The sequence below is a fragment of the Lissotriton helveticus genome, chromosome 2_2 (assembly GCF_964261635.1).
Source record: "Lissotriton helveticus chromosome 2_2, aLisHel1.1, whole genome shotgun sequence".
Taxonomy (NCBI): Eukaryota; Metazoa; Chordata; class Amphibia; order Caudata; family Salamandridae; genus Lissotriton; species Lissotriton helveticus.
In genome coordinates, this window is record NC_136060.1 from 337,874,619 (window position 1) to 337,896,060 (window position 21,442).

Genomic DNA, 21,442 nt, shown 5'->3' on the forward strand with positions numbered 1-21,442 from the left:
AAAAATGGAGGGGCACTCCAACAAAAACCCAATTTCCTAAACAAGCCCCCCTGCCCATAGGCTAGGAGGCTCAGCCAAACCTGGGTGAGTCTTCTAAATCTGTCAGGCAAGGAAGAGTAAGGAAACAGGCTGGATATTTGTAGGGCCTACTCTGCCTTGCACCCTCCTGTCTAGGTCATTTCCTCTTGGGAGCTGACCAAACCTCAACAGTGTTGGGACCCAATTTAACATGCCCTTCGTCTACTTTGTTAGTGTCCTCATGCAATTGTTTTGGTCTGGGATCAGAGTGTCTAACTATGCTAGCTCTAACTTAGCCAGGGCAACCCCCAGCTTACCCTAAGAGGTTACACACAAGTTGAATAACCCCACTGTGACCAACAGGGTCAGAAGGCCTAGCTTGCTATTTGGCATGAGGTCAGACCACCATGCCAAGAAGAGTGCATAAAGGCTAACACTCAGCAGAGGCCACTGACCGATGCCAGTCCCCATGATCACACCTTTAGCTCTTTACTGACAGGTGACGTTGCTAACTTACTGACTTATTTGGGTTCAGGTTTCCTGTCTGCTGTTTTAGAGTGGGGGGTTCAACATCTTGTAGCAAACACCATCCTTCCATGCTCTCTTCTGCTAGTTGAGGAGCCACCATTTCAGGCTTGAAAGCTGTCTAACTAGTCAGGACTGCTTGTGGGTCAGGTGGGGCTGCACCAATGCCAACTTTGGAATTCCCCCCCTACTGGTGTAGAATCTCCTTGGCTCACTGGATCCTTGGCTAAAAGTTGGCCACCTTTCCTACACTTTCTCATGTTACTCTTAGTTTGGGGAATACTTGCACTAGCTGAAGGTTCAGCCCCCCCCAAGAATCCTTGGTGAGTACTGGCACTGGACCAGGACCTTACTTTGGCTCAGACTAACCTCTGGAGTCATTCCAAAGGAGACAGTCAAGGGTGAGGTTTGTACTGACTACCACCCTTTTGCAAACTAAGGATCCAGCTATTTCTAAGGGTATTAAAGTCAAAGGACTAACCGTAATCTCCCCTGGGGAAGCCCTTACTCTCTTTGTCACCCCTGAGGTATACTGATTTGAGAGTACCAACCTTCCGTGAACAAAAGTGTGACTGGCACATGTATATGTCAGGGCAGTGACTTGGAATCTATTCACCAGTAGGTGGTGGAAGTGTCTACTCCCCTTTGGAATCTCCAAATTGCCTTTTGGACCTATTTTCCAGTTAAGAGGACTTCCACGTTTGGGAAATCGCCTTCACAGGCTACACTGGCAACTCCTCGGGGTACACTTGTGGCTTTCATTGAAGGACAGGGAGGGTCCTTGGCTAGGTTCCCTGACTGCCTTCAGTTAAGGCACCAAGTCTTCTTGGGGTCCCAGTTCTTACCCTCATAACCCCTTTTGTTTTGTGATGTGTCTCAGGGCGCACCCTCCTGGTCAGGTTTTTGGGGGAATACAGAGGACTACTTACTTTCATCTTTCTCTTCAGAGTGGTCCACTTTCTTCTCTTGGGGTGAGGGGGCTTTTTGGCCTCTTTCTTTTGGTCACTCCCACCTTGCATAGGTTTGGATACTCTTGTTCTTAAGCAATAATCAGTCTTCCTCCCCAGCTCTTGGTTCACCAGGAATTGAGACAACTTCTCATGAACATAATTACTTAATAGATGTTCTTTCGTAATTAAATTTTAAAGCCCATCATAATCATGTTCATTGCTACCTTATAACCAAGCACCAAGTGTCTTTACTGAAAAGGGTACACAATCAACCCAGGACTGACTCAGGGTTTTCTGAGCTTCCAAAGCCCCCAATCAGGGTACTCTTCATGTGGTCATAGGACAGCCTCTGTTCCGGTCAGTGTCAGGAGTCTATCCCTGCACTTACCAGAGAATAGTTCCCAAAGGAGAGAGCTCAAATAATTCTGGCTGACCTTCCTTGCACTACAGGCTCTTTCGAACGCTGCAAACCATTCTGTGACATCATCACCTTCTGTATTCTTTGGAACAATCCCTTTGGGAATTTAAGAGTTAAAGGTTTCCTCTCTGTCCTTATCTATTTTATTGCTGCCACCATTAATGGGTCCGAAACACAAATCTGCTCTTTCCCTTTTCATGGCCAGTATTGTGTCCTCCAGGGCTATTCAGTAGGTCAATCTTTCAGAAAGAGCCGTCTCTTCGGATAGTTCTTCAGTGTACCTTGGGCACCCTGAGCCGTCCTTGCTAGAGGCAGATGCTCTTGGCACATTGATTTGTGTTTGAGGTAGAGGTACAGTGTCCTCTCCTTTGAGTTGAGGCATATTTGGGTCATCTTCCTCACTCACTCCACCCTGGTTCTCTGGGTTGGTGCCATCATCTCTAGGATGGGCAGCTCATACTCTTCTAACAGCTTCTGAAGAATTACAGTGGTAGTGTTTGAGCCAGTTTTAATGGTGTACCCTTTGCAGAGGGTCCTTAGCTAATTGAAAGTAAGTTGCAGATAAGGGGTAAGGTCCAGCTTCTTAGCCACATCTCCATTATTGTACTAAAGTTGGGACCTTTTTGAAGCTTGAAAAATTCTAACACGTTTCCTTAGTCCTAACTATAGTAAGTTTTTAAATCATTAATGGTTTTAAACTGCAGGGACCTAACCAAGGCCCTAACAGTTCATTTAAAAAATGTAGGAAAAAAAATTGACAATCGAAAAACATTCACTTTTAACAAAAGGCAATTTTTGGATTTACTTGTGTAGTCACTTATTGACCAAGTGGTATCAGCAAACGCAAAGTCATAGACCCCATCGCTAATCCATCAATGTAGGAATCTGGATATCTACATAGTACACTAAAACGAAGTACACTGTGCAGAGAGACCAGTGGATCCCAATTGGTTTACAGAGTCTAAAGTAGATAATACAAACGCTTTTTTTTGTGGTAGTTGTGGGCGAGCTGTTAGGCTTATGAGAGGGTAGTGCTAAGCATTTGTTGTAGGTGGTATGACGAGGTGGTATGACGAGCTGGATAAAACTATCATCGGCAAAGTGCAGCGTGTAATAGACCAGTAAAATGGTATTGTGTCCCAGCAAGGCTCAGAGGAGTTTTTCTGCTGTTTGAGGTGTCGCATCAGGTGGTATTGCGTGGTCCTGTCTAGAGGTCCATGCTGTAGAGCATGGGTCTTCAAACTGTGGGGCGCGCCCCACTGGGGGGGGGGGGGCGCGCACTCCACCCCACCACTTTACCTTCCATTGTTCCTTCCGGACCCATTAATTAGGCTTCGTGTCGAAGCCCGGGCTGCTGCTGCAGCTTGAGCTGCTTGGGGGCTCGGCAGGGCAGTGTCTGGAGTCTTTTCTCCGGCACGCCCGAGTTTTTCACAGGTCTTTAAAGACCATGTGCAAAAAAATGGATATCGTGGGCCTCCCCTGGGGCATAATTCCAGTCTCCCTGGTTATAGCTCTCACATTAACATGTTCATGTTAAACGAAAGAAAGCAGCGTTTAATAAAAGGACAAGTGTAACTTTGCAATAATACCATTTCATTTGGAGAAGAGTGCAGAGGTTGTTTATAACGGGATTGTTTATTTTCATTCAAGAATTACCTGAGCCATAAATTCATATTTTTGATTTTCTCAAGGGCTGCATGTACTGTTACTAGTCGATTACTGAAATGTTGTGGATATACACGGTCGCTGCAGCTGCTGGAGAGTAAGATATTCCCTTTGGCACCCCGATGCAAAATTCATCCCGCTCCGAGTAGGATCCTTGCACCGTCTGTCAAATGCAGCCAATTCTGCCACTCCGATTTTTGTTTGCTTCAAAAACTAGTTCAAATCCTACAAACGTTAAGGTCACATTAAAAGAACTAGCATCATCTAAAATTAAACACCTGCCCCTAGACAGTATCTTTTTATGTAATATTTTTTGTTCGGGCTCTTGTTTGACCTTTACTACTGTTTCGATGTCGCAGGTAAAGGGGCAGGACTACTTGTTTAGCACTTTACCCAGGCTCCACTACCTCAGTGAATGGACTTGACCCAGCTTCAGAGCGGAGGTGAGCCTGGTGCTTCCTTTAATGAACTCTGAACATTCGTGTCCATATTTCACCCATGTGCGCCCAGCATGTGGCCAGCTATACACCTTGTCTAATTGACCTGCCAGGCACGAGTTGAGCACTGCTAAATTTGATACATTTTTTTGGGTGGGTTAGATATATTCACCACTCATATTACTTTCATATTTCACTATACTAATTCACCACTAAACCGTTATGGGTTTCCAGAGTAGCGTGCTAATCACCCAAAAAGCGCTTCGAGCCTCGTCAGGGTAGTAGGCGCTGTATAAATGCAGTTACAATATTTACATACTTTTGTAAACTGGTTACAGAGGCTGTTTATTTTCTGGTTCGAGTACCCCATGGCCCCCCACTCTGCCTATTTCTTCCATTTGGATTTAACTTTTTACTACCTTAGTGTGAGAATGTATTTCTTTAAAAGAAATATATACAGTACGGTTACAAAACGAAAAATGCCAGCCATGTGTTCCTTAAAGAGCCTCCAAAAGCCTTGTCTTGACACTAAATAGGGTTATAAATAAAATTGTATGTATACATTTGCAATGTGACTTTTAAATCTTTGTTTTCTTTCATTATCAGTCATAGATCATTCAGGCAGCCCTAGAACACAATTAAAATGCTTTCTGTGCTATATAAAACAGCCCAAAATATATTACAAACTTTTGTGAGCACTCCCGTTTTCAGGCACTGCTCAAGACTGGAAGTGGAGCACAACCTGAGGATGGCAGAAGCAAGAATCCATCCACACATTGACTGTCTCTGTCAGGGCCGGACTGGGAACCAAAACCGGCACTGGCAGAGTGCCGCCGAGTGGGGTGCCGCAGAGCTCTTTACCAGGGCGGGTTTTCGGCCGATTTTGTTACCGGGCCGATTTTGCAGCTAAGCTGCAAAAACGGCTCTGTAACAAAATCGGCCCCCAGGGGCCCAAAGCCAGCCCCCACCCGTGCGGCGCACCGGGGGATTGCCCGGTGCCCGCTACGGCCAGTCCGGGCCTGGTCTCTGTGGAGAAAAACAGGCACAACCCTTACCTGTGTTTTGGGAGTGTTTTTACTAATCTATCCTAAATGTTGTGTTGTATGTGAAAAATGAAGCACCAATGCAATTTTTTGAGCTCTGCAGGAGGGAATGGCCATCAATGATGAAGAGTACCAGCTTCCAGAACTTTTTTGTCAGGTGGTGGAGGGGGGGGGGCCCGACGTGTACAAAGGTTTAGATGGGGGGGCTCAGCCGACAAAAGTTTGAAGGCCTCTGCTGTAGAGGATCTATCTGCACTATAAGACCCTTCTGTCTTTTCATCAAGGTCCGATTAGTTCACAGTGTCACGCATTGTCGCGGCCATCTGCAGTGCACTCCATCTCTCCTGTATCATCTGCTCCAGGTTTGGTGTTGTTTTAGTACTTTGGGAGCCTTCCTTGCGACCAGGGCCGGACTGAATACTGGGCGTTTTGGAATTCTGCCGAGCTGGGGGCTGATTTCACTGCGGTGGGGGCTGATTTCGTTCATGGAGACCTGCGTGTACTTTGAAATAATTAAAGCAAAACGAATTTCGTTCAGTACACGCAGATCCCCCTCGACGAAATCAGCCCCCAGCTCAGCAGCATTCCATAACGCGCGGTAGCCAGTCCTGCCCTGCTCGTGACAGTGTCTTCGACTTCACCAATCTTTCCTCGAATGCGTACTTGCCGTTGCTCCAGACTAAAATGCCTGCATGAACGCTGGCCCAGGTGTCTCAATTCAATTCCAAGCTTTTTTAGGATCTGTGAAAAAGTCTTCTCATCCATAAGTACCCGAAGTCTCACAGGGAAACATTTCATTAAAACTTGCTAACCGACCAGTGCAGGAATAAGCCTAAGAAATGGCTACTAAAATATATAGGGGCGTTACTGATGATATTCATGGAATTACCATTAGCAAACAGAGCTTTGGGGCCCTGCACTCATTCTCTTACAATTTAAGCACAGCTATAATTACATCAGATCACCAGACCTTGTATAAATATCCCAATTGGAAATGGACATTGTCATTTTTGTGACTGAATCCTTAGTCCATATAGGCATATATAGAGCGATCTTTTTCTCCAGTGCAAAAAGACAATTATTTGCACCATATGCTATAACGCTAAAACCAAATATCCATTTATTAATGTTATACTGGTCTACGAATTGCAATACGCTATTGGAGATGATTCACTTGGTTGAATAATCTGAGCAGTACGTGTACGAAATGTATGTAATGTACTTTACAATAGTTTGTTCCTCTTTTTCTTTCTGCTGTGCCTATTCAACATGTTTAAAATGTTTTCAATCAAACTGTATTGTCAAAATAAATGATGAATATAAAGATTGAAATCAATTTGCAGTGATTTATGTCTCATAGCATACCACTGTACTAGATTGTTGTGACATAACATAACCGATCAAATATTGCATTTTCTGTTGTAACTCTAGGACGACGAACTTTCTGCTCCGGGCGACATTGCAGCTTTCGCCTCAAGAGCAAAAGTCATTTATCCAATAAATCAAAAATTCAGAGTGAGTATGTGATGTCTCTTCTGAAATTGATATTTGTGCTGAAGTAGTAGTGACAGAAACGGCCTGCACACAATATTTTGTTCAATGTTTGAAAAGAAATTATACATTTGCTTTACTGTTGTGACTGATTTTTACTTTGTGAAACGATAATTTACAGAAAGTCAATTATCACGAGTAATAAACCCCCCTGTTCCTAACAGCACTTGTACAATGTGATTTCAGCCCTATCTGAATAGTGTCATTTCTAATGATTTGCTTTCAGCAGTGCCTTCAGGACGGCAACAGCCAGGACTGGGAGAGAAATGAGCACAGGCACTCTTATGTTGTATAAATTCCGCTTTTATTCGGTACCAAGCTGGGTGTATAACAAAACATCCTTCATCTTCTTGCTGTGCAAACTAAAAATGCTCTAACAATGAATTAAACAAAGTACAACTAACCCAGCCAGCCCGCCTAAACAGCCCCTGCCCCCTTTTAACATTTTTTTGGTTAACCATAAGCAGTTCCTGTCCCCTCCTTTAACATTTACTGGTTACCCATGTCTGTACAGTTTCTGTTATTATGCATCACTGAGGCCCCTCAGGCTTTTCTCACCCCCACGCCCCTCTGCTTTTCTTGCCTCTGAGGCTTTCCAACCCTGGACCAAGCCTGCCATCCTTTCATTCACTCATTGCCTCTTTCCCTTCCACTGGACTGATACCTGTAATCCTGTCCTGGATGTCCCGTCTGACTGGCCACTCCTAAGCGAAAAATATCATGACAAACTGTTTCCTTGTTCTAAAATCCCCTCACCTCCAGCAAAGAACCCCCAAGCCTGCTCCCTATATTTAATGTGCCTGGGCAGGTCGATGGACTCCGCCACCAAACTGAATCTCCTCTAGGAAGGCGCAATGATGTAATCGTCCCTTTGCCTGGGGTCCAGCTTGTTGTCCAAGTTCTGATTTTATTTGGGAGCAGGCTGTGCATAGAAGAAAACGTCATTCAGCTTCTTGCCTCACAAACTACCTCATCTGTACTGTTTCTATCCTTATGCATTACTGAGGCCCCTCAGGGTCTTCTCCTGTCCGCTCTTCTTTCCGTGTCTTGCAGACGTGTCTGCCCCCGGACAAAGCCTGCCATCCTTTTATTCATTCATTGTCTCTCTTCCTTTGGACTCTTCACTGATACTCCTAGTCCCATCCTGAGCACCAATCTAATGAACATCAAAGACCTCTCCCATGAGTGGTACTTCTGTTCCCCTTCCATCAGCTGGAATAATTCATGGCTTTTCCCTTGCTGTCTCCAAAACTCTCTTTAATTTCTGTAAATAGATGGTATTGCCCATAGGTGATAAATGCACACCATCATGCCTGAATAATTCCAAACTGTCGTAAACTATTTTGGTGCGTAAGACAACCACAAACGCTTTGGCTTTGCAAAACACACAGACTTCCCTGTTTTCCTCTATCCTAGCTCTGGGTATGGCTGCCGGGTAAGTGCTCCTCACCATACCCTCGTTGGCAACAGCTTGGTCCACCATATCTGTGCCTCCGGCTACCACTTCCTCGTCGTCCTAAAATCCTTCCTAATCATTTTAACAGTTCCAGTCCCATAGTTTGCACTAGGTCGCTTTAACCCCAGGCAGAGCAGTAATACAGCTGGCAGAAACCATATGCCTTTCAACTCCAGCAAAGTTTTCATAAGCTGCCTCCATTTTATACCTCTTATTTCAAACCATCTCACCGCTTTTTCCAAATCCAAACTCAATTGCATGCCTGCACTCCAGCCCATTTGGTGATTGAGTGTCCGCATATCCGCACGTCCTTCTTCCTCAGTCGCATCTGTTGCCAAACAAGAAAAAAACATCTTTGTATACGTCTTGACCTTACAGCACAACATATCCACACATACAATTCCTATAGAAGAAATCTACTTTAAATAAAATGGTTTAACGTCTCTGTCTCACACCGAAACAGGGTAGATCCCATCTCTAGATTTACATGTGTGAGTTTCCTCTCATTTCTCTGCGACAGACCTTTGCCGTCGTTTATGAGAAAATCAAGAGCAATATATCACAAATTCAACAGTCATTAAAGAGGTTTTGGTCAGTTTTAAGGGTTTTATTCTAGTTAAGAGTTTAGTAAGTTTCTCTTTTCTTTTTATTTCATTAGTTAGTCATCAATCAAATTACAGAATTGATAGTAAAAATATTGGTTAGAATAAGTTATCAATTTCCATAATGAAAAGAACCCCCCATTCTAAAGAGTAAGCCGAAATGGGTGTTAACAAGAACTGACGAAGAGTTCTTGAGTCAGGAGTGAGAGTGAGCGTGACCATCTTGAACGCCAAGACTCTCCTGCTATATCAAAGTTTCTGGGTGACTTGGAGGCATGTCCGCTCCACCAGCTGATTGTGGGTCCCTCTCATCAGGCAGGCCACCTTTTGGATCCTGTCTTTACCAACATAGAGGAAGCCACGGCTGAACCTCCTAGTCCTCTCAGCTGGACCGATCACTTCTTGGTCTCTGTTTCAGTTGAGACCCGAGTAAGCGGCAAGGAGAATCCTCCCCCTCTTATATGGAGGCGCCCCTGGAATAGCCTAGATAATGCTGTATTAGAAGTCAAATTGATCCAGACACGCCCTGTCTGGCCGAACAATATGGAGGAGGCAGACTCTGCATACAGAGAGTGGATAAACACCTCTCTGGATCATCTCATTCCCATAAAATGCTCAAGGCCCAAACAAGACTATTCTCATCCTTGGTACTCGGAGATGCTTGCTGATACCAAAAAACAATGTAAACGGCTAGAACGTATTTGGAGACGTTCGTACGACCCGCTGGCCAAAAGCGAGTTTAGGCTGGCCACTAAAGCATACCACAAACTTATAAGAAAAAACAAAGCCACATACTACACTGATCTGATCACGTCTAGTACCAACCGTTCCAAAACTATCTTTTCCCTGGTAAAAGAAATGACCAAGGCCCCAGACGGTATGGGCAACCCGATAGTGTCAGATACACAGTGTGAGGAACTATCCTGCTTCTTCATTAATAAGGTCAAAGGGATATACGATTCACTACAACTAGATGGCCCCCTGGGGTTCTCCAATCCTACTAGTGATCAAGCTACTCTCTCTCACTCCCTCTCTATTATACCATCTTTAGAGTGGACAGAGATGGAACACCTTACACTTAGAGTAAAATCAGGATCCCCAGACGACCCTATTAAACCTGAATTGTTCAGATCTCTACGTGATTCCGCCCTGCAGGCTGGACGAGAGCTGATCAATAAGTCCTTTCAGCTAGCCTCGATCCCTAAATCATGGAAGCATGCCAAAGTGGTGCCTCTTTTGAAGAAACCATCTTTAGACATCTCCCGGCATGACAGCTACCGCCCCATCTCACTGCTTCCCTACCTCGCAAAAGTGGCAGAAGCACATGTCAACCACACCTTGACTACCTACCTGGAGTCCAATGGGATCTTGGATGAGTCCCAAAATGGGTTCCGTGCGAACCATAGCACGGAATCGGCCTTGCTAACAGCTACAGAACATCTAAACATCTGGTTAAGCGCTTAGAGACCGGCGGTGATAGGCGCTATACAAGCAATCCCTAACATAACATAACATAAAAGCTTCATTGGATATGGGCGCAACCTCCATTTTGATTCTGCTGGATTTGAGTGCGGCTTTCGACACGGTCTCCCACAAGATATTGCTTGAGAGACTGTGGGAGATCGGAGTCAGGGAAATGGCCCTGGATTGGTTTGTGTCGTTTCTATCTGACCGTTCCTTCCAGGTGCACGCCCCCCCGTACTCATCCAGCAGGCTCCCCCTTGAATGTGGGGTGCCTCAGGGGTCTGCGCTCAGTCCCACATTGTTTAATGTGTACGTCCGCCCCCTGGCCGTGATGGCCCGGGAACGTAAGATACAATTAATATCATATGCGGACGATACACAGCTTATCTTCAACTTCTCCAATAACAATGTGACAGACCAAATGAAGTTTCAAGAAGACATCTTGGCCATCTCTAAATGGCTATCTAACAACTGTCTTCAATTAAACTCCTCCAAAACAGAGGTACTTCTGATCGGCAATGGCACACAGACATGGGATGAGCATTGGTGGCCTCCTGCGCTGGGACCAGCTCCCATACCCAAGGAGCTGGTAAAAAATCTAGGAGTGATGCTCGACAACTCGCTCAATTTGGATTCCCATGCCAAAAAAGTGGCGGGCATCTGCTACGGGCGCCTGCGCTCCCTCAGACCCATCTTGGGGTTCTTCGAGCCCCCAACTCGTCAACTCATAGTCCAGGCGTCAGTTCTTTATCACCTGGACTATTGCAATTCCCTCATGCTAGGCTCCAACACGACTACAATAAATAGGATGCAAAGAGCGCAAAATGCTGCTGCTCGTGTTAGGTTTGCTCTGCCCAAAACCTGTCACACTTCCCCCTTTCTTCGGCGATTACATTGGTTGCCTATAAAGCAACGCATTCAATTCAAAACCCTCTGTCTTACCCACAAAATCTTGTATAGCGCCGGCCCCCAAACACTTCAAGGACTATGCTCCTTTTATACCCCTACGCGTGCACTTCGCTCAGTGGACCTTCTCTTAGCACGTACCATTAAGATACGGAGGAGCAGAGCTGGTGGCTGCTCCTTCAGGTATCTGGCCCCTAAACTTTGGAATTCCATCCCCTTAAAAGCCCGAGCCACCTCAAACCATCTGTTATTCCGCAAACTTATAAAAACTTGGTTGTTTGCATCCATCTAATACATCCTCTGTCGCATTAGTGGTAGGCATGTCCGCAAGCGCTGGGACGCCCTGTTGCTGGGGTAGCCATGCGCTATACAAGATTACATAACATAACATAACATAAAGCTCAACATCAATTAGTCAACATCAGCTAAACTTCCCATAAAGAGAGTTTCACAAAGCAAAATAACCCTGCAGCAGCAGTAGTCACTGCAATAAACAACAGATGAGGTAGGGTTGCAAATAAGTATTCAGCCATCAGCTTCAGCCATTAGCATTCAGCTTCAGTGTGGACAAATGGTGTGGGTATGGAAGAGCATCAAGAGTATTGGAAAAAGGTATAAAATGGGTCTGGGTAAAAAGAGTGTTCACCTACTCTAGGAACACGCATTTCAACAACAATTCAAAACGTTTCAAACATTATTGTTAATCAAACATTTTCTCTAATGCACTATGGTGTGATGCTTTTTTAAAAAAATGATGTCAAAATAAAGGTCAACAATCAAGCATTTTGTGCACATCTCAGTACATTCAGTTTTACTTTTAAAATAATGAACCTTGCTTTAACATTTTCAGTCCCTGCATTTATAGGTAGAACTGTTTACTACGAAATTGCACACTTTCGTGTTGTCAGTGCAAAATATGTTGCACGGTAATATTGCACATGCCTCTTTACCAAATTAGTTTTAGATTTTAATTAAAAACCCTTTCACAATTAATTATCCACCTCCATAAACGCTTTATTTCTCCCAACACCTTGCCTATCTAAAACAAATACGTCTGGAAGTCCATCACTATCAAATCTGTGCACGAAAAACAAAGCTGCAAGGTTCCCATCACTTGCCTAGCTGTCACCAAATTTCCATTTGCATGCATGATCAAAGGGCCTCCTCCCTCTTTTCTGCCCTTCATGGGCATGGCTCTATCAATATATATAAATTATCAATAGGAGGAATCTGAAATGGACCATGATTCCTCCCGCCTGCCACTTCATTGTCTAGTTTGTTCTGTACCATTTGTTCCTCCCATTGACACAATTGTAAGTTATTCGCCCACCTCCAGCATCTCGGTCTTTGTACTTACCAAATAGGGGCTACGTAGCGCATCGTGTACCAACATATATGGAAGTTTCTTAACTCTATCTCCTCCATCATTCTTCTCGTTGTCTTACTTGTCGCCTTCCACCTATCCTGCTGTCTAGCTGAAGGTTCTAATCTCACATTTTCGATGCCATACATCTTTTCTTCTTTGTAAACCTGTGTCTGCTCTACATCTGGCTTGCGTCTGTGTGTTGTCCTGTCCTTAATGTGCTTGGCCTATCGCTTGGCCTTCAGATCATTTTTAGATGAGGTTTCTGGAAATTCAACTGCTCTCTCACCCCTCATTACTCCCCACAGTATGTGCCCATTGCTTTGCACTATTTTGACAACGCAGCAATCCTATCTCATCCTTAGCACTGTTCATCCTCATACTCACTCTTTGGGCGGTCAATTTCTTCTCGTGATGGTAATGCCTTCCATTGCCATTTCTACCCATTCCCTTGTTGCGTTCCTCCTCTGTCAAGCCCCACTTGCCTTTTGTCCCTTTCTTCCCAAATATGATGTCTTTGTGGGGGACTCTGTGTTCACACCCCTTGCCTGTGTCTCTCTTTCATCTTCCCCAGTGGACCTATCCCTTCTCTCTTCCACCCACCGTCTTTTCAAATCTTCCTCCCAATGGTGATGTTATCTCTCCTTCCCTTTGCCCTTCCATCTCCCTGTTTTCCTACAAACCCTCTTCTGCCAGGTCCTCAACCTCTTCCTGAATACCCTTCAAACCTGTCTCTACTCTCCCAGAACTATCTTCCCTCATATCACCAATGTCTCTCGTAGACCTCTCTCCTATATCTTTGCATAGGTACCACTACAACCTCCTTATTAAGCATGAGCGTAAAATCTGTTACGCTCGCGGATTTTGCGAATTTTCGGTAAATTCGCGATCCGCGAATTTACCGCGAATTCGCAAATCCGTGAACGGCGGATTCCGGGGGGCAAAAGTTCAAGCCTTGCTGGCCTGTTGTAACTATTTTACGATGGCGCCGGCAAGCTGCCAGCGCCATCCTAAAATAGTTACTAAGTTAGCTTCAACAGGAAGCTCTAATAGATAAAATAAAGCAGGTGCTCGAGCACCTGCTTTATTTTATCTATTAGAGCTTCCTGTTGAAGCTAATTTAGTAACTATTTTAGGATGGCGCTGGCAGCTTGCCGGCGCCATCGTAAAATAGTTACAACAGGCCAGGCAGGTGTGCCTTCTTCCCAAATATACCATCGAAAATCAGCTGTGATGCTGGACAGAGGCCTTTGCATCCTTGACTTTCACAAGCGCAATCCTCGTGCTGTTCCTGTGGTCAGGAGCTTCTGTATCTTCATCTGCTGCTCTGATCGGTCTCTGACCTTTTATACACACAAGACGTATGTGCACTCGCATGGAAGCCCCGTCCGTTTGGCCCCGCCCACACACTCGCGGTGTGCACCGTCTTCCCGCCATTTACCCACTATGATAGCTCACTCAAGGGACCCCTGCGCCCTTCGGCGCGATTGCATAGTACCACACACCTGGTCGCTGTAGACAACTCTCTGGCACTTTAGGCAGCTGTAGTGTAGTAAAAGCACTATACATTTACCCAACGAGGTAGCACTTACTGATTATCCAGTATAAAGTACTCCAGTTGAGTAGAGGTATGGCACAAAACGGTGGCGTCTTCTTGAATAAATATGAAGGGCAGGGTTCATTCTGGCACGATGGTCCTGGCACAAAAATTAAACCTCAACCGGAAGCACTTACAGATATCAATTAAGCATGTGCCCTAGTTGAAGCTTAAATTCAGTGACTCATTCATCGGCCCAAAAAACAATTGTGAGCATTGTCAAGGCTGGGCAGATGTGCCTTCTTCCCAAATATACCACCGAAAATCAGCTGTGATGCTGGACAGAGGCCTTTGCATCCTTGACTTTCACGAGCGCAATCCTCGTGCTGTTCCTGTGGCCAGGAGCTTCTGTATCTTCATCTGCTGCTCTGATCGGTCTCTGACCTTTTATACACACAAGAGGCATGTGCACTCGCATGGAAGCCCCGCCCCAAATCCGCGGATCCGCAAATCCGCAAAATCCGCGGATTTTGCGGATCCACGATCCGTGAATACGCAAATCCGCGAATCGTGGATCCGCAAAATCCGCCCATGCTTACTCCTTATTCAAATTTCGTGCCTCTCTTCACCCTATGTCGTGCCCCCTGCCAGCATCATATGATGTACCCCTTTGGCGCAGACCCGGGTAACTGAAGGTAGAGTGGTTGCCTCCTTTTAACTGTGGGTCCTGTGCTGCTTGTGGTTTCTTCCACCGTCTGGTGTCTCCCATGAGTATGTCCTCACCTGTGGTCAGCAGTATTATGTCGCCCCCATCTCCACACAGTCTCAATGCCCTAGGAGGTAGTGCATCCACTTCAGCTCGAGTTGCCGGTGAAGCTTTTTGGGACCCGCTCATGCTAGACTTATTACATGCCCCTCTTGTGAATGCACAGTGACCGGCTTCCTCTTCGGGTTCTTCTCTGTCATCCTGGAGGACCCAGGTCCCTCTCCTCGATGCAGGGAACATGGAGGGGGTCCCAGCAGTAATGTCCCGACCCCACAGTTTAATTAGAACATTTCAATACTTACCTTCTAACCGTATCTCTAATGTTACAAGTTTAAGGTTGTTTGACTACTTGTAAATTGTTTGTCAGTCCTGTAATCATTGTTTAAAACTTTCAAAGTTTATGACAAAATAAAGCAGTAGTCAGGATTCCATGGAAAAAATCATAACGTTTTCAGCAGCAATAAAATGTGCCAGCGATCAGTGACTGATGGTTCTGTGCCAAGGCATGACAAACCCATCTCATTTAATAATAGAAGCAGCAGCCCAATAAGGTCTGACTGTAAGATATATTCCTTGCTTTTCTTGCATTCAGGCAGTGGAGCGAGGCTGCTGTCTGTTCACCCCCTTGTAATAAAATGGATGACATGTAAATATCAGAAAGGTTATTGCTTCATTAATATTGCACAAAAGCTACTGACATAATATACGAGTTTACATCCAGGCTTTGTGTCTCCAGCATACAAAGCAAGTTTCTGTTAGTGCTCATGTATATTTTCTACAACTCGATATTCCAACGTAATATCTCTAATTGAAAACAATTAATTATGTATTTAGTATAAATTGGTGGTGCAATATGCTGTACTGTTTCTGCTATTGAGCTAAACGAAGGACAACAACCAGACTGCACGTTTTACCCTTCCTGTCTATGAACTGCCTAGCAATGGTCACTGGCAAAACTTCAGAAACGGTAAAAGTTGTGAAAGCGTTTGTACTGAGTGTGAGGTTGCTGCCTCTAAGGTTAAAATAAGCAAAAACCTATCAAGGTAGATTATATGATAGGTGACCTCAGTATAGGTCACTGTGTTTGGCATTCACAGTTGACACTTGCAGTGATGTGAATGTCAAATCTGAATCCTGGAAACACCAACGCAGCCTTCCAACTTCTGAAGTTGTTGAATTGAGAACCATTACCTCTGATATTTTATCAGTGGTTACTTACATGCTTTGAATCAGCAGAACTGCAGTATGGCTCCTTTTGTAAAAACAATTAATTGATACATTAACAAGGATTTACTGTTTGGCAGATTATCACTGATCCTTTAAAATGTACCTGCCTACAAAAAACTAATTTTTTTTAAAACTCTGCTTTCTTTGCACAGAAATCTTGACCTTACCTCTCGCATCAAGCAGCACACATTTAAAATGTTAGCAACATGGATGCTACATAAATCAAACATTGAAAAAACACCCTCTCCCTCTTTGTCCAATAAAACACGTTCTCACATCAGAAACTGATTGGCTACAGTCCTGTTGAGGCCAATTACTCCTTAACTCTACTTTCAACATTGACTCCCCTAATTCTCCTCAGAGTACATATATCTGATAACCATGATTCCCAGCTCTTAACTGAACCCCTAAATACAATTTCCTTAAATGTAAATGGCCTAACCTACTTGATTAAGGGGGTATGGGTATGATTTTGACTTATTTATCCTCAAAATCGAAAGACTGATTTCTGAAAGATCTGACACAAGATCATACCCTAATAGATATGTGAAAACTGCTTGATCCCAGAAAACAAAATATAGATTTGTATACTGTGTACTTGGCACTTGTAACAGGATAGACTATTTTCTGGCTTTACATCTCATCCGAGCGGATATTGTGGCCTGTAGCATTATAGCGGGAGGGCTTTCAAGTCCTTGTCAATTTTGTCTATCCTTAAATCTAGGCCTGGTCACTCCATTTCTGAATTGATGGTGCATAAATACTGCCTGGTACAAACTCCCAGAAAATAAATGTGTTTTTACTAGGCAATAGTGCACCATACATAAAATACAATGAAGGCTTAGTATCCTTTAGGTTTGACAATGGGTTAGCTGGAAACCCTTACCTTTGTGGAGAAATGATGTAAGATTCAGCCACTGTCAGGAAAAAAAAGCAATAGACCTGTGTCACAACTTGAAACCTAGATAGGATGCCACACTGGATGATTTATGAATCTCCCTTCATGTCATGGTTGAAGCTCAAAATTTCGCACTGTGAAATTGGATCTTAATGCAATGCACATTTTCTAAGCAGAGTATGTGTTTTCCCGTCTCAAACAGCACCAATTCAAAGATTGCAAGAAAACAGATTGAGTACGAGACATGCACCAGTGGAAATAAGTATGATGAAATCACTGGCTACCTACATTTAATAAGGTGTAGGATATCTCTGTCACAGGTGAAAGGGGAAGATCCATGCTACAAGATCAATCTCAGTAGTTAATGTAGATACCAAGATTCTGGCCAAGGTCCTAACAGACTGATTGTGTACAGTAATCCCATCACTCATTTACCCATCACAAGTGGGCTGCACACCATGCTGCTCCTCCAGGGATTACCTAAGTACATGCATTATCTGCTGTGGCAAGTCAGAGAAGATGAGGACAACACACTGATGCTGCTCTTAGACACCCAAAAGACACTTGATCAGGTGAAATAGCTTCTTATTCAAAAGGCCTGAGAGAGCAATGCAATTGGTGTCAGCGTGACTATACACTTTAAGTGGAAGACCACTGCTGTGAACTTAAATGACTTGTTGAGAGAAACTATGCCTTTGCCCCCGTGTGAGAAGGTTATTTGTAGACATAACTATCAGCTTCCTATCTCTGAAATAATATGGCTGTGATTTCTGAGAAATTACCCTGATCAAAGAATAGTGCATGAGACTTTAACAATGACCTAAGGGAGTATGTCTACAAACTCTCACCAGAATCCTCAAAATAATTCATCAATATGCCCACCCCAATGGTACTTTGTTATCATCTTAGATAGAGAAAAGCAAAGCTATCTTTGTATAGATTTGAACTTGCAACCTTTATGATGTCATTAGTTCAATAGTACAATCTAGAGCACCCATACTCAAAGTAGGCCCGGGGCACGCATGTAACACTCCATAACCTTTACAATAGCAGCATTAGGCTGCTGTTTACTCCACTCTACATGAACGTAGCTAGGTTGTTCTGCACCATGTAACTTTAAAAACACCTTGATTTTCAAGGCCAACTTGCATCAAAAGTGTAATAATATAAGGTCTCTTCAAAATTCAAAAAGTGTATTTCATTAACACGCAGAACCATTTCACCTTAGTGTATCATATAATATCAGAGCATTGAAAAGTATTTTTTTGAAGTGATAGTTTTCAAGTATGAATTTAGAAACCTTAATCCTTCCCCACACACTGACAACAATGCGAATAGTAGACTAATTTGCACTCCTAGGACCTAATTATGATTTTGGGCAGATTGCAATCCACAGGCCGTCGGTGGCGGCCTGTCTGACATCTGAGGCAAAGGTCTGACCTCCGGACTAGGATTCCGATGGTCAGAGCACCTCGGGTGAGGGGAAAGACCACTGCCTCCGACAGGCTTAAGGTGCCAATTGGGGCGGTGGGCGGAGACTAATCCCTGCAATGGAGGCTGTGGCTTTGGAGGCACTGCCGTTGGAAGTAGCATGTCAGTTTCCGATAGCCTTTTAATGGCAGTCCGACTGTCATGAAAAGGCTGTCGGAAAGTGACTTTGGGGGCCCCCAGCAGGGCCTCTGTCACCCTTGGGCCCCTATCCCCCGTTGGCCTCCGCTATGTGGCCTCGGTGACACATGTGGTGCCCCCTCAAACATCCATGCATACTGTGGCAGGCACCACACGGTGCCTGCCACAGGGTGCATGGGTGTTTAAAACATGCCTTTTTCTATTGTGGCTTGTGCTGCGGTCCTTTTCCGTGCCACAGCACAAGTGGCAATTGAAAATGGCATGTTTCCGATCGCCTACAGGGTGTTCGTTTCATAATTTGTTGGGTGAAGCCACCAACTAGATGTCGGGCGGTCTGCATCCCAATACATGAAGTTATAATTTATTAATTCCAACACAGGAGAAAGTTTTGTACAGCGGACATCCTAAAGTAACGTGTTTTGAGACACTCTTATATGTGATAATGAAGAAAAAGGAGGTAAAGTGAAATAAATCAATTGCTTAGGATAGCACAATTTGATAAAGTGGGGAAGCTGGGTTCAATTCCAGGTCTTCTGGTTTCACATTGTGCAATTCAGCCTCTAGATGTATATGATTTGCTTCCCCTATACTCTCCTACTCACCCCCTCCTCCACCGTACCACTACCCTGCTGGCATCAGTGCAGCCCTCTGTCACATCACAGACCAAACTTTGTGCACTTGGAAAAATATTTGTGAGTACCCCTGATCTAAAGGCACCTAGCCACCCAAGCTATTTCTCATGATTAAATTAGTACAAACTTCAGATTCTATCACATTTAAGCATGAATAGTAAATAGAGCCATAAATGTGAATCAAAATACAGCACAGTCTATTGAAATTATGAACATTTGATAATCTTTGTAAATTATATCTAGGTTATCCTGTGTGAACTTAACATCTACTGTGCATTCAACCATGGCAAATGGCACAACCATCATTTTCTAGCCAACAGATCTAATGGTTCATACTGGAGCAAGTGAGCTCACCTTGAGCTACCTCATCAACCTACACTTGTTAAAAAAATTAATCTTTCTTCCTCTGAATATATTATTCTTGGGATTTAATTAATTCCTTTAAGTATACACATCACTTTTATTGTGGCAACTGAAAGCATAAAATACAATAAGAACATGTGTTAATTATGCTTTTTAATAATGAAAGCACATGATTTTAATCTGAGTAGGTCCTCTGCTGGGAACCCCACTCAGTATTCAGGAAACACATAGAAATAGATACTCCAATCTAACTTAATTTACACAACATTGTTCCTAAACATAGATGGTAGTGTCCTTTCACCTTATGTTTAAGTTTTCAAAATTCACATTTTCTGTTGTATTGTGGCTTTTCAAAAGATTAACTTTTGACTTCAGTACACTTAATTGGTGTTGTTAGATAGGGGTCTCTAGTTGGCAGTGGTTTGCCCCCTGTCCAAGTAGGGACCCTCGCTCTAGTCAGGGTAAGGGACACACACAGCTAAGATAACCCCTGCTTACTTCCTTGGTAGCTTGGCCGAGCAGTCAGGCTTATCTCAGAGTCAATGTGCAAAGCATTTGCACACAGAGAAACACAGTGAAAACACTACAAAAGTATTCCACAAGAGTTTATAAAAAATAGGCAATATTTATCTGAATAAAACAAGATAAAAATGGAAAAAATCAATATACAGAAATCAAGATATCACTTTTGAAAGGTGATATAAGTTTAGTCCATAGAAATCAATGGATGTATTCGTTTGAGGACGTTTTAAGATGGTGCAAGGCACAGGGGAGGTGAGAAACCTGAAAAGCAAAGCGATGTATCGGTTCCTTACTACACAGGGGAGGTGATGTCAGTTCGTTAGTGGCAGGAGAGGTGATGAGTCGATTCCTTACTGGCAGGAGAGGTCATGCATCAGTTTCCAGACATGCTGCTTCGATTCTTTACAGCGGCGCGGAGTCGAAGAGTTCGCCTCAAGGGACAATGCGTCAAAAATCCAGATGCACTACATCAATGCGACAATGGTGATGCAGGCACTGCATCAATGTCACAGTTGCGAGGCAGGCACTGCTACAGACTTCGGTGACATGGTGTTTGGGACTCACGCTGCGGCGATTCTTCTGACGCTCTGCAGCAACAAGCTGGGGTCTGCGGTAAAAGCTGTGGTCTATGTTCCAAATAGGAACCATGCTTTGGTGCATGACGCAGCAGTGAGTCGATCTTTAGCAGAGATGCTTTGAGAAGACCGGCGGTGGGAGTCTCCTTAAGATCACTATGTTACACTTTGAGGGCCTAGGAGCTGGCAAGTCAGGACTCTCAGCAGGAGAGCCCAGGCACTGGCAGGTGAATTCTTTAATGGCCCTGAGACTTTTTAACAGGAGGCAAGCACACACAGAACCTTGGAGGCAGGATGTAGGAAGAAAAGTCTATTTCTTTCACTCCCAGGACAGAAACAGCAAGCAGCTAGACAGCACAAGAAACGAACAGGCAGAATTGCAGTCCCTCCTACAGCATCCAGCTCTTCTTCCTGGCAGAATGTCTTCAGTCCAGAAGTGTTTAGATTTTCTGGGTGTCAGAGGTCCAGTACTTATTATACCCCTTTCTGCCTTGGAAACCTCGAAGGAAATTATTGTAGTGCACAAGACCTTGCCTTTCCCTGACCTGGCTCCAGAAGCACTACAGTGAGTAGAGACAGCATTGTGTGAGGACATGCACCCGTGGCGTAGATAGACCTTCGGCTACCCGTGGCGGCCCCTACATTTGCCGCCCGCGGGGGCCATCTGAAAGAGTGTGTGCTAGCGATTCCTCCTGCTGTGGCCGCCTACGACGGCTGCATGTAAGAGCGGGGGGTTAGGGGAGGAGGCCACCAACCCCAAAACATGTGCCACCTGGGGCGGACCACCACCCCTTGCTTCGTAACTGACATGCACAGCCCTATTGAGGTGTCAGTGACAACTTCGTCCGCCACTCTAGATCAGTAAGGCCCATCAGCCTGGTGATGGGCCATCAGG

General features: G+C 44.4%; 1 protein-coding gene across 1 annotated transcript in view; it reads left to right on the forward strand.

Annotated features, from left to right (window-relative positions):
* Positions 1–21,442, forward strand: part of EVC (EvC ciliary complex subunit 1) — a 675,738-nt gene that overhangs the window by 34,930 nt on the left and 619,366 nt on the right. The window contains exon 3 of the mRNA XM_078678487.1: positions 6,488–6,571. Coding sequence (XP_078534613.1) covers positions 6,488–6,571 — 84 coding nt within the window. The remainder of the gene's footprint in view (positions 1–6,487; positions 6,572–21,442) is intronic.